Below are 16,164 nucleotides of genomic sequence, written 5' to 3'. Positions count from 1 at the left end.
AGGGCTGGGCAGAGCGCGTGGCATGCCCCAGGCAGGCGGCTGTTCGCGTCAGCCCTCCCCTTTTGCAACTGGGAGCGGTTTCTGCCACGCAGGGTAGCAGTTTGGTAAACTGTTTGTTAACTTGCTACCGCCTGTCCATGGGGTTGCGAATCAGGAGGGGATGGGGTAGGTGGTCAAAAACGATCCCGATCTGCTTCCTGACCGGAGTGGCCGCTTTCATTGCATTCGTGAAAGGGGAGGTAGGGTTTTGTGGGTATGGAGCGTGCCCCTGAGCCCAAGGTGAGACCACAGTGGCCCCTTTTCATTTTTTCCACTGGCTTCTCCGTGCTTAGTTCCAATGACTGGGCTGCTCATGCACCTGTCACTGGTCCAGGGATGGTTGCAAAACGGGAGGGATGGGGTTGTGGTGGAAAACACTCCCGGTCCGCTTCCTCTGAGGGATGGTTGCAAAACGGGAGGGATGGGGTTGTGGTGGAAAACACTCCCGATCTGCTTCCTCTGGGGGATGGTTGCAAAACGGGAGGGATGGGGTTGTGGTGGAAAACACTCCCGATCTGCTTCCTCTGGGGGATGGTTGCAAAACGGGAGGGATGGGGTTGTGGTGGAAAACACTCCTGATCTGCTTCCTCTGGGGGATGGTTGCAAAACGGGAGGGATGGGGTTGTCGTGGAAAACACTCACACTCTGCTTCCTCTGGGGGGATGGTTGCAAAACGGGAGGGATGGGGTTGTCGTGGAAAACACTCACACTCTGCTTCCTCTGGGGGGGTGGTTGCAAAACGGGAGGGATGGGGTTTGTGGTTGAAAACACTCACACTCTGCTTCCTCCTGGCTAATGTGCCAAATTGATCTATTGCATGATTGAGGCATGCTGTTTCACTTTTATTTGTGTGAATCCGTGAAAAGGGATTTTTTTGACTTTACTCTTCCAATTTGCATCATATACAAAGCAATTTTTGGGGCCCCTTCCATAAAAAAAAGTTGCAATACTCTAGTAACATGTATTTGGAAATGTAAAAAATAACCAGTGAAATACATTCAAAAATTAATTTGTAATAATTTGAAAATACACTAAATCCAACATTTGAAAACATTAAATGCTTTAATGGGATGTAGACATTTGCAGTTACATAATGGGCTCTCGCTGGGTGATGGTGATGGTTGGTGCAAATGGGCTGTCGCTGCCTGGGGGTGGTGCTGCTTGCCCAGGGCTCCGGGGGGAGCTGGGCTCTGGGTTGGGGGGGCGCCCGGCTCACAGGGGCTGGGCTCAGGGATGTGGGGAGATGGGGTCAGGGGGGTGTCCGGCTCTGAGGGGCTGGGCTTGGAGCTGGGGGTCATGGCTGTGGGGGGATGGGGTCAGGGGGTTGTCCGGCCCCTCCCTTACCATGCCGCTTACCCCCTCTACCGGAGCCTCAGCGTGCCACATCCAGGATGCCGGGGGATGGGATGGGGGAAGACGGAAGTGTGGGGAGTCTCCGACATACTCCGGGCCTGGGGCAAATTGCCCCACTTGCCCCTCCCCCTCTGGGCGGACCTGCTGAATAGTGGTGACTGGGAATGGGCCGGGGGGGGGGGGTGGGGAGTGTAGCAGATGACAATTTGAGGTGAATATTCTCTTGGCCAGATTCTACTGTGTTTATGGTGCTGTGTGCTATGGACTGGAGTGAATAACCAAGAATCTGTTTAATAATTATTCTCTAAATTCAGCTTTCTTCTTTCTCTCTCTGTGAATTATCACTAATTCAAAATAGTGGTGTGCAAGTTGACTGGATAATGATAATAGCATAATCTCTTGTTAGAACATTGTAAACCCTACTACCTGTTTTTTATATAATACATTCACTATACATAATACAAGAAATCCCTGATGTTAGAACCTGGCTATGCCGCTGCTGTAGGGGGCTCATCACCCAGCAGCTGGGGGCCACCATGTGGGCTCGGCAGGGCTGCTGGCCATGGGGCCAATGGCTGTGGGTGGGATCTCAGGAGTCATGTCCAAGGATATGCCCCACTCCCCAGTACTGCTCCAGCTCTGAGCTGTCTCCACTGCCTGGGACCTGTGGGGCCCCATCTGCCTCCCCAGGGAAAGAGCCACCTGGGATTGGTGCAGAGGCTGGGCCAGTCTCAGCCAGTCCCAGAGGACGGCTGGGGGAGGGGGACAGTGTGGGAGGCTCAGCTGGGTCCTGCCAGGCATGGGGGTCCTGAGGGAGCCTGGCCCGGGTAGGCCCTGCTCCTGCTCCAGCCTGGCTGATTGCACCCCCAAGGGCCGGAGTTATCCTGCTCCAGGACAAGCTCTGGCTGCGCTGCCGGCTCAGCCTGGCAGACACAGTCACCTCCCATCAGGGCCGGGTATTGTGGCTGGGGGTTAGGGTGTGGGAGAGTAGGTCTCTAGTGGGTCTGGGGGGGTGCTGTGCAGTGGGGGGTGGGGAGATCTGTGTGTGTTGGGGCACTGGGAAGTGTGCAGGGGTCTGGGTGGGGCACTGTGCAGTTGTGGCAGTGGGGCGGTGGGGGGCACTGGGCAGTGAGGGAATCTGTGGGGGGGCTCTGGGCGGGGAGGGGCAGGGCACTGTGCAGTTGTGGGAGGGCTGTGGGGGGTCTACAGCTAGGGGGCACTGGGCAGTGAGAGGATCTGGGGGGGGTTCGGAGTGGTCTGTGGGAGAGCACTGGGCATGGGGGTTTGTGGGGGTCTTTTCACATATTCACACACAAAAACGTGAAACAGTGCGCCTCAATTGACCAATAGATCAATTTGGCACATCAGCCAGGAGGAAGCAGACCGTGAGTGTTTTTGACCACAAACCCCATCCCTCCTGATTCGCAACCCCATGGACCAGTGACAGGTGCATGAGCAGACAAGTCATTGGAAATAAGGAAAGCGGAAGCCAGTGGAAAAAATGAAAGGGGCCACTCTGGTATGACCTTGGGCTCAGGGGCATGCTAGCCAGGAGGAAGCAGATCGATGAAAGGGGCCACTCTGGTCCCACCTTGGGCTCAGGGGCATGCTCCGTACCCCCAAAGCTTACCTCCCTTTTCACGGACTCACACACAAATACGTGAAACAGCGCGCCTCAATCGTACAATAGATCAATTTGTCACATTAGCCAGGAGGAAGCAGATCGACCAAAGGGGCCACTCTGGTATCACCCTTGGGGTCATGGGCCCGCCCCGAAGGGGAAGAAGCATGATGGGAGCACAGGGCCGGGCTGGCCAGTGTGCGTCTGGCAACTCCCGGTTTGTAAACAGTGCCATTGTACTGGGCTGGGTGGAGCAGGGTTGTTCCTGCCGTGCCATGACCCATTTCCCATTGCCCCCGGCCAGCCCGTCGCTTTGAGGACTCTGCCCCCCATGCCCCATGTCCCCATTTCCCCCCTGGGGGACCACAAATATGTTTAGCACCAGGCCCACAAAAAGTTAATCCATCCCTTTTTGGGGTGCAGGCTCTGGGATGGAGTTGGGGTGCAGGAGGGTTGCAGGCTATGGGTAGTTTGAGTGAGCGGTGCAGGCTCTGACCTGGGGCATGGGATTGGGGTACAGGAGGGGGTGCAGACATGTGGGCTCTGGGAGGGAGTTAGCAACTCAGCACGTTACATAAGAGAAATGAACTGCAGTGATTTCATATAGGCATAGAAACTGATAGAAGACACTTTTACATATTCAAAATGTGAGAGGCAGAGTTGGAGGGAGGGAGTGTCTGTACAATATTTCACCGCATTCAGTCTCCTGGCTGGATCAGTAACGTAGCCGTGTACAGGGCTGCCCAGAGGATTCAGGGGGCCTGGGGCAAAGCAATTTTGGGGGCCCCTTCCATAAAAAAAGTTGCAATACTATAGTAACATGTATTTTGAAATCTAAAAAATAACCAGTGACATACATTCAAAAATTAATTTGTAATAATTTGAAAATACACTAAATACATTATTTAAAAACATTAAATGCTTTAATGGTATGTATACATTTACAATTACATAATGGGCTGTTGCTGGGTGATGGTGATGGTTAGGATGGGGTCAGGGGGGGTGCCCCACCCCTTACCATGGCGCTTACCCCCCTCCTGGAGCCTCAGCGTGCTGCGACCAAGAGCAGCCCCGGACAGCGTTGGAGCCACCGCGCTGCAGTGCGCCAGGGCCGCTCCCGGACGCAGCACGCTGAGACACCAGGGGAAGACGGAGGCGGGGGCAGCCTCCGACATATTCGTGGGGGCCCCTGCGAAAAATTGCCCCACTTGGCCCCCCCATCTGGGTGGCCCTGGCCCTGCAACACTTGTATAGGATAGAGAGGAGCTGCGATTAAGCTTTGACAGGCTAGGAATTGGAGGCCTGTGCCTTTAAGACCCCAGCCCCAGGAACCCGCCCCCTGCTCCGAGGCTGACATGCAGCGTCCCTGTGAGAACTACAAAAACAGCCTCTGGCCCCCCCACACCCCTAGATTAGTGAGCACAGTGGGTGGCTCATCCCACGGGGTCACTGTTCCCCCCCCCTTCCCCTCCCTAAACGGGGGTTTTGTACCCGCACGGGGTCTGGCAGTGTCTCTCCCCCCCCCCCCCCCGGTCCCTCCCGCGCTAGTGACCCCGGGGCTGGGGGCTGCAGCAGCCGGAGCACTGGGGCCGGGGGGCGGCTCTGGGGCCCTGGGGAGGGGGGGCCCTGGCCGGGCGGACACGCGGAGCTGGGCGCGGCCCCTTCCCCCGAGCGAGGCCCCGGCCGGGCAGAGGAGCCCGGAGGCGCCTGAGCCGGGGCGGGGCTGAGCACAGGCCTGGGGCGGGGGCGGGACTCCGGCCGGGAGGGAGGAGCCTGTTCCCGGCCCTGGGATTCGGGCCCCGCCCAGCGCCCCGCCCCAGAGCCCCATGGGGAGCCGAGAGCGACTCCTGTCCCCGGCCAGCAGGGCCCCGAGTCCCCGGGGAGCTGTGCGGGGTGGGGGGGAGTCTCCCTGGGTCACAGCTGCTGGGCCGGGGGGTCCCTGGGAGTCGCTCCCCTAGAAACCGCGTCCCCTGCTGAGACTCCGGGCTGGGGGCTGGAGCGGAAGGTGCTGAGTGTGTAACGCTTGTGCCAGCAGCTCCAGGTGGCCTTTGAGGACGTCGCTCTGTATTTCACCCGGGAGGAGTGGGAGCTCTTATCCTAGCCAGAGAAGCAGCTGTACCGGGACCAGATGCTGAGGAATTACTGGGCCCTCGTTTCCCTGGGTAAGGATTGATTTCCCTTCATTTATTCACTGCAGTGGGCTCCCTGAATGCCTCAACTGTCATGTGCCACCGAGTGGCCAAGTGGTGGCAAACGTCAGCCCCTCTCAGGTCGGCCTCCTGTTAAAGGAGAAATCAGGGCTATAAAGCCTTAAGGGTAATGTTAATGTAACCGGTTTACTTGCATTATACCTCAGTTAGGGCTCTGGCTGGGGATGAGGGCTCTGGGGTGGGGCTGGGGATGAGGGGTTCAGGGTGAGGGAGGGGTTTCAGGGCTGTCACAGAGGGTTGGAGTGTGGGGGTGAGGGCTCTGAAGTGGGGCCAGGGATGAGGGTTTGGGGTGCAGGCTGCCCCAGGGCTGCGGCGGAGAGGACTCCCCCAGCCCTCTCTTGCTGCAGCGGGCTGGGGGAGAGGCGCCTCTCCCCGTCCGCAGCAGCTCCAGGGCTGGGTCAGGTGGAGAAGCATCTTTCCCCAGCAGTTGCGCCTCTCCAGTCCAGACCCCTATGGTTGTGCCCTTGTGCAGCCCTTGATGGTTTGCTGCACAGCCGCACAGCTTAGTGGGAACTTAGCTCCCCACCTCGCCAAAAAGAATGAACATCATAAATTTAACAACCACACCATAGTTGAACAATGCTGCATCCTAAGCAAAAGAACTGGTAGGTGTGTGTAACGGTGCCACCTGCCATGACTCAGCCCCCAAAGCAAATTGAGACGGGTCATAGACGTTGCTGCTTCAAAGTACAAACTGAACCTGCCTGGTGGGAGATGGGAAGAAATCTCTAAGGAAGGTTTATTTCATTATTCTCCTGCTTGGGATCTCTTGCGCTTTCCTCTCAAGCAGTGTCCAAGACTGGGGCCTCATCGTGCCAGTTGCTGCGCAGACAAACGCTGACAGAGATCAGGGTCCTGTTGTGCTGGGCTGCACAAACCTATAAATGAGTCCCTGCCCCCAGAACTGATTCTTTCTCCCCAAACAGGCTATTCAGGTTCCACACCGGACTTAATCCAACGGCTCGAGTTAGGGGAGGCAGAGCTCTGGATCAGGGATGCCGAGGACTCCAGGGAAAACTCAGGACCTGACAGCCCCTCCTCAGGTGAGTCATCATAATCTGATCCCTTCTGATTTACACACCTGCTAGCAGAGCGCTCCTTGATGTAGAAGGCAAAGGCAGAGCGAGATCCATTGGCTGGGAGCTGAAGAGAGACAAATTAGGGGCCAGTGTTTATCTGGGAGGGGAATGAACCACTGGGAGAGCTCCCCTCAGGATGCAATGGATTCTCCCTCACTGGGAGTCTGTTGGTGGAGAGGGAGCCTCTCTCCCTCAAAGCCCCGCTCTAACCCAGCCAGGAGTTACTGGGCCAGAGGCAGGAATCGCGGGGGAGTTTCTCTGGCTGGGATAGGCAGGAAGCCAGGCTGGATGGGCACAATGAGCCTGTCTGGCCTTGATATCTATGAATCATAGAAATCATAAAAATGTGGGAGTAGATGGGACCTCCGTAGGTCATCTCGTCCGGTCTCCTGCACTAAGACAAGACTAAGTATTATCTAGACCATCCCTGACAGGTGTGTTTCTAACCTTTTCTTAAAAACCTTCAATGATGGAGATTCCACAGCCTCCCTAGATAATTTTGTTCCAGTGCTTAACCACCCTCAGAGTTTCAAAGTTTTTCCTAATATCTAACCTAAATCTCCCTTGCTGCAATTTAAGCCCATTTACATCTTGTCCTGGCCTCAGTGGATAAGGAGAACAATTTATCACCCACTTCTTTGTAACAACCTTTTACGTACTTGAAGACTTCTATGAAGTTGTCCCCCACTCCCTCTCCCTTCTCTTCTCCAGACTAAACAAACCCCATTTTTTCAATCTTTTGTCATTGGTTGTCATGGTTTCCTGACCTTCTTGTTGATCTCTTCTGATATTCTCCAATTTGTCCACATTCTTTCTGAAGTGTGGGGCCCAGAACTGGACACACTACTCCAGTTGAAGCCTTACCAGTGCTGAGTAGAGTGGAAGAATTACTTCTCGCATCTTGCTTGCAACACTCCTGCTAATACATCCCAGAATGATATTTGCTTTTTTTCCCAACAGTATTCCATTGTTCACTCATATTTATTTTGTGATCCATTATAACCCCATATGGTTTTCTGCAGTACTCCTTCCTAGGCTGTCATTTCCCATTCTGTATTTGTGTAACTGATTATTCTAATTTAAGTGTAGTACTTTGCATATGGTCTTATTGAATTTCATCTTATTTAATGCCAACCATTTCTCCAGTTTGTCAACATCCTTTTGAATTCTAATCCTGTCCTCTAAAGCACTTGCAACCCCTCCCAGCTTGGAATCATCTGTAAACTTTGAGTGTATTCTCTGTGCTACTGTCCAAATCATTTATGAAGATATGGAATAGAACTGGACCCAGGACAGATCCCTGTGGGATCCCACTCAAGATGCCCTTTCAGTTCATTTGTGAACCATAATAACTACTCTCTGAATGCGGTTTTCCAACCAGTTGTGCACCCACCTTATAGTAGGTTTGCCTAGGCTATATTTCTCTAGTTTGTTTATGAGAAGGTCAGGTAAGACAGGATCTAAAGTCGAGATGTGACATCTATTGCTTGTTCCCTATCCACAAGGCTTGTTACCTGTCAAAGAAGGATATTAGGTTGGTTTCACATAATTTGTTCTCGACAAATCCATATTGTCTCTTACTTATTACTTTATTTTCTTCTAAGTGCTCACAAATAGAATGTTTGATTACTTGCTTCATTATTTTTCCAGGTTTTGAAGTTACTATGACTGGTCTATAATTCCCCGAATTGTCCTTATTCCCCTTTCTATAACTGGTTACTATATTTGCCTTTTTCCAGTCCTTGGGGGTCTCTAACATCCTCCACAAGTTCTCAGAGATAATCACTAATGGCTCAGAGATCTCTTCAGCCAGATCCTTATGTATTCTAGGATGTATTTCATCAGGCCCTGCCTTATTGAAGACATCTAACTTGTCTAAGTAATTCATAACTATTTCTTTTCCTATTTTAGGCTCAGATCCTACCCCTTTGACACTGATGTTCACTATGTTAGTCGACTGATCAATGCTAACTTTTTTGGTGAAAACTGAAACAAAAGAGGCATTTAACTGTTTGGCCATTGCTGCGTTTTCTCTTATTGTCTTTCCCTCCTCATTTAGTAATGGGCCTAGCCTGTCCATGGTCTTCCTCTTGCTTCCCATATATTTGTAAAAGGCTTTCTTGTTCCCCTTTATAGCCCTAGTTATTTTAATATAGTTTTTTGCCTTGGCCTTTCTAATTTTGTCCCTACATGCTTGTTGGGTTTTGTTTTTTTAATATTCATCCTTTGTAATTTGACCTAGTTTCCACTTCTTGTCTGACTGTTTTGAGTTTCAGGTCATTGAAGATCTGGTTAAGCCAGGGGGTTTTACTATCATACTTCCTGTCTTTCCTACTCATTGGCTATCTGTGACCTACAATGGGACCTAAAAATGATGGGGCCCTAAAGCTGCGAAAGAGAAATGGATTGGAGATGGGGAGGTGATGAACTTGGAAGAGGGGTGGGATAGTGATATGGGACAATGTGGGGTGGGAAATTTCAGAGGATGCTGGGGGAAAGAGAGAGGTCTCCGTGGTGGGGGGAGAATATGGGAGCTGCAATTACCAAGTGGGTAGGACATTGTAGTAGGATTGAAAACATCTTGGTTCATTTCTAGAAGTGAGTCACTACACCTCCACCATGCCTCAGGTTCCTCAAGTGTATAATGGGAAGGGCATTGCAGCTCTGAAGATAAACTTCATCTGTGTGTGTCAGTGGATCACTGGCACTTGGGGGTCAGACAAGCACCTGGGTAGAAAGAGATGTCTGTTGGTCCGTAGACCACAACACTTTCTTTTAGGCTTCACACACCTCAGAAAATCATACCAAGGCAGGGGTGCCCTCGAGATTTTTCAAATGGGCTTCATACTGCTGCCCCTTCTGGCTCAAGCTGTGTGTGCTGGTGTCCTATGGCCCTGGGCACCTGGATCCAGACATAGTTCAGACAGGGGCAAAAACCTGCTCGCAGCCTGGGAGAGCATCCCTGAGTCACTGGCTCCACCCAGGGAGCATCCACCCCACTCCCTCATTGCCACTTCATTTCTCACGTGACCTCTCAGACTGGAGAAACTTGTCCCCAGCAATCAAGGAGAAAGCTGGGAATGACTCGGGGCAGAGCAGGATCAGTTATTACTCCTGGTGGAATTCTGCACCAAAAAATTAAAAGTTCTGCACACAATATTTTAAAATTCTGCATATTTTATTTGTCAGAATAACACAATATAATCACACCAGTTTCAATTATTTTTGGTTATTTATTTCAAAATACCTCAAAGCAAGTATGTCTGTAACAACAAAAAAGATTCAGGAAACGTTTTTTGACAAATAGATTTCTTACTAGGGGTATTTATACAGAACTCTGAGTAATCATTCATTTAAACTACACTACAGAACCGTATTGCCCACACCATTCAGAAGCAGTGCAAAATCTTGGGGGAGTCAGGGGTAATGGAGGAGCTGAGGGAGAGAGAAGTAAATTGCTGAGAAGGGAGCCTGGGTGTGAACTTGGAGGGTTGTTGTGTACAGGTGGGAAAAGTATGGAACAGGCTTTTGGGGGGAGGGAGGGAGAGGGATTTGTTAGGGAGCTTCCCCCATGCAAACCCTGGCCGACCCCTAGCCTCTCCCATTCAGTTAGGCACATCTGCCCCTATTGCCATGTGTCTCTATGCCCCCACCCAGCCACTCCTCTGTCCCTATGTAGCTCTGCAAACCTCCCCCATCACCATGTGTCTCTGCACCTCCCTTCCCCTGTGGCCCTGTGCCTCCATTCCCATTCAGCCCCTGCCCCAGTCTGTTCTCCCCCACTAGCCCTTATGGGCACCTGTCTGACCCCTTCCTTCCCCCCACAAGCCACCCCACAGCCCCTGACTCCCTTGCTGCAGGGAGCTGCAACTTTGTTCTATCACCACAGCACCCTTTGGTGGGCAAAAGGCGGAACTACAGCAACGTTTTGGCAGAAGCTTTTTTCTGCATGGAAAAATTAGAAATCTGCAGGGCTCCTTAAATATGCGTGCGCGCAGTAGCACAGAATTCTCCCCAGGAGTAAGTCACATACAATGAGTGCGAGGTTACGCCACGTGGAGGACGCCATTTTGTAGAGAAGGTCTCTGGCACTTGCAGTGTTTCATTGTAATGCTCTAAAACTGCCCACGTTCCAGGCAGCTGCTGTTGGATGAGCGGATGTGTTTGGGGGCCAGACGAAATCATCCTGTGGGGCATGACTTGGACTATCTTGGTGTATGGGCTGGGTGTGAGGGTGGTGGAATGGCCTTTGTCACATCCCCCTCTCCTCCTGCTCTCTCAGTGGCACGAAATCGTTGTCACTTACATTGCTTCAGTGTCAATGCTTAGCACAGCCCTCAGCATTAATGCAGCCTGTAGATCAAAGGCTCGCTGTGTGGCAACCATTAACTCCTTCCAGGTCAGCAGTGTCACTGATTGGGTTTTGAAACAATACAGACATGGTTTTCAGGTTATATCACACAAGCCTTGAGTGACTTGTCATCTCCTCAACCTTTCCTTTCCCTTCCCCTCCTTGAGAATTTTAGTTTAGTTTTAGTTTTGCACAAAGAATGAAGCATGAGGCCGAGGGCGAATGACTTCTTTAGAAGGAATTTGTTGAAAGGGACTGACTTCCCCCCAGGAATAAACTACGTTGTGCTAAACAGCTTTATACCGGTCTCACTGCGTCCACGTGAGGGGATTGTAGCCCCTCAACTAGTTTCAAACCAATATCGTTTAAACAGTGCAAACACTGGGGAACAGGCCTTGTGTTAAAACAGGAGCCAGTGCAGAACCAGAAACGTGTAAATAAAAACCTGTGATTGAAGTAAAACCAAAATCAGTGTGAAAACAAAACCCAGACCCTGTTTGTTAGCAGTTAGAGCCCCTAGTTCTGGATCAGGGCCCCGTTGTGCCAGCTGCTGCCTGTTTCCTGGGCAAGCTACAATTTAAGCATCAAACAAGACCCATGAGGCGCATGACGCACGTGGGAGCAGGCGCTTGGTGCTGCATAAGCAACATAGGATAGAACCACCCTGAGTCAGATTGCAGATTTCTCACGGCATTTCGTATAAAAAATTACGGAGCAGTTACAGTAAATTTACTAAAAGTCACAGGTCACTAAACTTACTGTGATGACTCCAGGATGTTTAACAAAGGGAGGGGCACCAGCTGCCCAAAGAAGTACTTTCCCCCCAGCACTGCAACCCTAACCCCAGCCTGATGCAGAGTGGTTGGTGCACGCTAGAGAAGATCTGGGGGGGCAAGGCCATTCACTGAAGTTTGACCCGCCTCCCCCACATCATGACTGTGGGCGGGGGCAAATCTGAGCGGCACTGTAACCCCGCAGGCCAGGTCTCAGTACCCAGAACGAGGTGTTCGGTCCAGCCTTGTCAGATAGGAGCTGCCATTGCAGGGTGAGGCGCACATCCAAAAAACAGACACAGAGAAATGGGGAAATCGCTCCGTCCGTGACATTTTCCCATCCTTGACAAACCTGTATCCTTAACTGTGAGCTAACACCGGGATTGCCTCTGCTTTCTCCAGCAGGGCACGAGATCCTGGGAGGAACGAGGACATGGTCTGGCTGTGGCAGGAGCTTCAGCCAGTCCTCAGTCCTGAAAATACACCCGCGTACGCACACCGGAGAGCAGCTGTACTGCTGTGCTGACTGCGGGAAGGGCTTTGCATGGAGCTCAAATGTGAGAACACACCAGCACACGCACACCGGGGAGCGACCACACCGCTGTGCTGATTGCGGGAAGGGCTTTGCACAAAGCTCACACCTGAGAACTCATCAGCACACGCACACCGGGGAGCGTCCACACCGCTGTGCTGACTGCAGCAAGGGCTTTGCAGAGAGGTCACACCTGAGAATACACCAGCGCATGCACACCGGAGAGCGGCCATACCGCTGTGCTGACTGCGACAAGTGCTTTGCACAGAACTCAATCCTGAGAAGACACCGGCGCATACACACGGGGGAGCGGCCGTATCACTGTGCTGACTGTGGCAAGGGCTTTGCACAGAGTTCAAGCCTCAGAAGACACCGGCGCACACACACCGGGGAGCGGCCGTACAGCTGTGCTGACTGTGGCAAGAGTTTTGCAGAGAGCTCAAACTTGAGAACACACCAACACACACACAGCGGGGAGCCGCCACACCGCTGTGATGTTTGCAGCAAGAACTTCAGCAACACCAATGCGCTGGCCAAGCACCAGCGCACACACACCGGGGAGAGGCCTTTCCAATGCACTGACTGCGGCAAGAGCTTTGCAGAGAGCTCAAGCCTGAGACGACACCAGCGCACACACACCGGGGAGCGGCCATACAGCTGTGCTGACTGTGGCAAGCGGTTTGGTAGATTGGCCAACCTCACTCGGCACCAGGTCACTCACACCAACACCCCTCTGCCATTGCCAGGGCCTGAGGGGCTTCTTGGAGCTAGTGGGCCTGACAAAGCACCAGCAGATGCAGACCAGCGAGTGGTCCTGTCCCCCTGATGACCAGCAGAGACTGTGTGGGGCGGGGAAGGGAACTTGGTTGAGCAGCGTGGGGAAGAGCAGACCGGTGGTAGTAAATTTAGAGAATTGTCACAGCGTACTCCACTAGGGAGCTACCCCCTTTTCCCCCATGTAGGTGGGATGCAACTATGTGTCTCTGTCCCACACACACTCAAGCATCTAGCTGGGATGCAGCCAGGACAACCCCCTCCCCCCCCGGTCTAGATGGGACCCAGCCAGGAACTTCTCCCCACACCTACCTCGGTTCCAGCCAGCAGGTGACGCTTGGGTGACATCTAGAGGTGGGATTTGCAGTCCTGTGGGGCCGGGCAGGACGGGACTGCCTGGTCCATGTAATTGAAAGAAGACTCAGGAACTGCTCATGCCATCGATTTTAAATAGAAATATGATGAAGAAGAACTATGTACCTAATGTGAAACAAAGGTCTGTCTAGTCAGGTGTTTCTTTGCTATTAAAGAAGCTGATGGGTTCAGACGGCATGTGGAGAAGCTAGTGTGAAGTGTAAGTCTTTAAGGTGAACCAGTGAAAATGTTCTAAGCCCTAACTGTCTGTAAGGCAGTCGCGGCTCTCTCCCTGTCCGTCAGGAGGCTGTGCAGTCCCAGCTGCGCTTGAACCATAGGAATTGGGATACCTACAGGCAGATTTCTCGAGGCTTGTGTGAAAAGGGCTGTGGTCAGGACACGCTGCAGTGCAGAGCGAAGATAAAGGAGATAAGGCAGGCATACCATAAGGCGAGGGAGGTGAGCTGTCGTTCAGGTGCTTCACCTAAGACCTGCTGGTTCTATAAGGAGCTGGACGCTATCCTCGGTGGCAACCCCACCTCCATTGCCAAGAGCCCCGTGGATACTTCAGAGGGCATGGGGCGGCGGAAAGAGGACCTAAGCCAGAGGATGAAGTTATTGATGAAGAGTGGAGTTAGATGAGGATGTGCAGCTCCTGGCGGGGTCGCCCAGTGGGGCAGGAAGCCAGGAACTGTTCTCCACTCCAGAGGTGTCTAGCCAGACTCAGCAGTTGCTCTCAAGGGAGCAAGAAGCAGGAGGTGAGATGCCTGGTAAGTGGCTGTGGCTTGTGTAGCGTGGAGGTGGTGTTCAGGGTACAGAAATGTGGGAGCCTGGCTGTGTTTCTGTGAGCTGGACAATTCCCTGTTTAACTAATCCAGGGGGAAGGTAATAGCTCAGTGGTTTGAGCATTGGCCTGCTAAACCCAGGGTTGTGAGTTCAATCCTTGACGGGGTCATTTAGGGATCTGGGGCAAAAATCTGTCTGGGGATTGGTTCTGCTTTGAGCAGGGGGTTGGACTAGATGATCTCCTGAGGTCCCTTCCAACCCTGATATTCTATTAACTCTATGATAATTGGTACGATGGAACAGGGTGTTGATGCATGTTGAGATCTCACAGGAATCCTCCAGGGAGATCTCCAGGAAAGTTTCCTGGAGGTACTTGCCAATTCTCTGCTGAAGGTTCCGTGGTAGAGCAGCTTTGTTCCTTCTCCCATTGTAGGAAACTTTCCCACTTCATTCGGCAATCACTTGTGCAGGGACCAAAGCGGCACACAGGCGAGCAGCATAGGGAGCAGGGCAGAAACCACGAGCATAGAGTAGATGTACCCTCGTTTCCCTGCTTACCCTTAGCAGTGAAATGTCTGCTAGAATGATCCCCACCTGTGGAAAAGTGTGGGAGAATTTTAGAATTTGTCCCCTAGAATGCTGCACCATGGCCCTTGCAAAGAGTGTGTGCTCTTTTCCCAGCATGGAGTCTCCCTCCCTTTCCCCCTCTGCCAACACTTACCATGCTTTGGGTGTTCGCAGAGATGTGTAGGGTCAGTGAGAAAGTGATGGCAATGTTGCAAAAGGTGTATTTAACTGAAATGTTTCAATGCTGTGCGTGAATTTAACAATCCCGCTTCTGTGCATTGTCCCCTGTTCTTCACCAGATGTGGCCTTCAGGAACACCCCACGCATGCTGGCCGAGCGTCTCCACCAGATAAGAAAGTGCCCAAGATGCAGCAAAGAAGACATGTTCCGGGAGGTCCAGCAGTGCTCCAATGCAGAAAAAAGGGAACACAAGGATTGCTGGAAAGCCGAACAGCAGGACAGAAAAGAGAATCACACCTTTATTAAAGACGCAATTGAGCGGCTGATTAAAGTAACAGAGGAGCAAACACAGATGCTGAAGTCCTTAATAATGCTGCAGACTGAGGCCTTGCCTACACTACAGGGGAAATTCGCTCTAAGCAACGCAATTTGAGTTACGTGAATAGCATAACTCAAATCGACATAGCTTAGATCTATTTACCCAGGGGTCCACACTACGTGATGTCGACGGGAGACATTCTCCTGTCGACTCCCCCATTCTTCTCGATCTGGTGGACAGGAGTCAACGGGAGAGCGATCTGCGGTCAATTTAGCGGGTCTTTACTAGAGCCACTAAATCGACTGACAATGCATTGATCACCACTCATAGATCCCCGGTAAGTGTAGACAAGCCCTGAGCAGATCAGTGCTCGACCTCCACTGCAGCACATTCAGAACTCTTTCCCATGCGCCAACCCCCCAAACTCCGCCCACAATTCCTTTCCACTTTCCAGCACTTCTCAGTTTCCCATTCACTCCACCCACTCGGACAACTTTCCCAATGATAGCTGGACCTACACATAGCTGTGAAAGTCTTCCCTTCCCTGGTTCCTACTTTCTCACCAAGCATCTGTGTGTTTGTGTGTGCTGTTTCTTGTGCAATAAAAGCAAAGTTTTATAATGTTTATTAATGTTTATAATGTTTATAAGATTTATAAAAATAAATCATCTTTATTTTTTTCCTACAAGGTGAGATTGCAGGCACCGCCAATACATGCCCAGGCATTTTAATCACTTGCATACTGGAATATAAGACCCCCAAGTATCACCATTGCCCTCTAGGAAAACTACATGTAATGTAACATTGAAGCACCTCTGACAGAGATCTGTTACTGGTGCTCATTGTCCAAGTGCTGTCTCAAAGCCTCCCTGGTTCAAATAGCCCACCTCTGGGCTCCTCTAACAGCCCTGGTATCTGGCTGCTCAAAATCAGCCGCAAACGGTCTGCCTCAGCGCTCCACCCCTGAGCAAACCTTTCACCCTTAGCTTCACAGAGATTATGCAATGTACAGCAAGTGGCTATGACCATGGGAATATTATCCTCAGTGAGGTCTAATCTGCTATAAAGGCATCGCCAGTGCGCCTTTAATCTGCCAAAGGCACATTCAACTGTCATCCAGCACCTACTTAGCCTGTTGTTGAACCGCTCCTTACTGCTCTCCAGGTGTCCCGTGTAAGGTTTCATGAATCATGGCTGTAAGGGGTACACAGGGTCCCCAGGATCGC

General features: G+C 51.9%; 1 protein-coding gene across 7 annotated transcripts; it reads left to right on the top strand.

Annotated features, from left to right (window-relative positions):
- Nucleotides 1-40: 40 nt before the first annotated feature.
- On the top strand, nt 41-15,557 carry LOC128835950 (zinc finger protein 239-like). Of its 7 annotated transcripts, none has more exons than XM_054025886.1 (5): nt 41-104; nt 5,049-5,175; nt 6,150-6,266; nt 11,829-13,856; nt 14,739-15,557. In XM_054025886.1, the coding sequence occupies exons 2-4, from the start codon at nt 5,142-5,144 to the stop codon at nt 12,782-12,784; spliced, it is 1,107 nt and encodes a 368-aa protein (XP_053881861.1). In that variant the 5' UTR covers nt 41-104; nt 5,049-5,141; the 3' UTR covers nt 12,785-13,856; nt 14,739-15,557. The 7 variants fall into 7 exon arrangements, with proteins under 7 accessions (XP_053881861.1, XP_053881867.1, XP_053881860.1 ...); XM_054025892.1 differs by having other exon boundaries at nt 75-165; nt 11,829-13,844; XM_054025885.1 differs by having other exon boundaries at nt 75-165.
- The last annotated feature ends 607 nt before the right edge of the window (nt 15,558-16,164 follow it).

This window comes from Malaclemys terrapin, chromosome 4 (assembly GCF_027887155.1).
Source record: "Malaclemys terrapin pileata isolate rMalTer1 chromosome 4, rMalTer1.hap1, whole genome shotgun sequence".
Taxonomy (NCBI): domain Eukaryota; kingdom Metazoa; phylum Chordata; order Testudines; family Emydidae; genus Malaclemys; species Malaclemys terrapin.
This window is presented reverse-complemented; position numbering and strand designations above follow the sequence as displayed.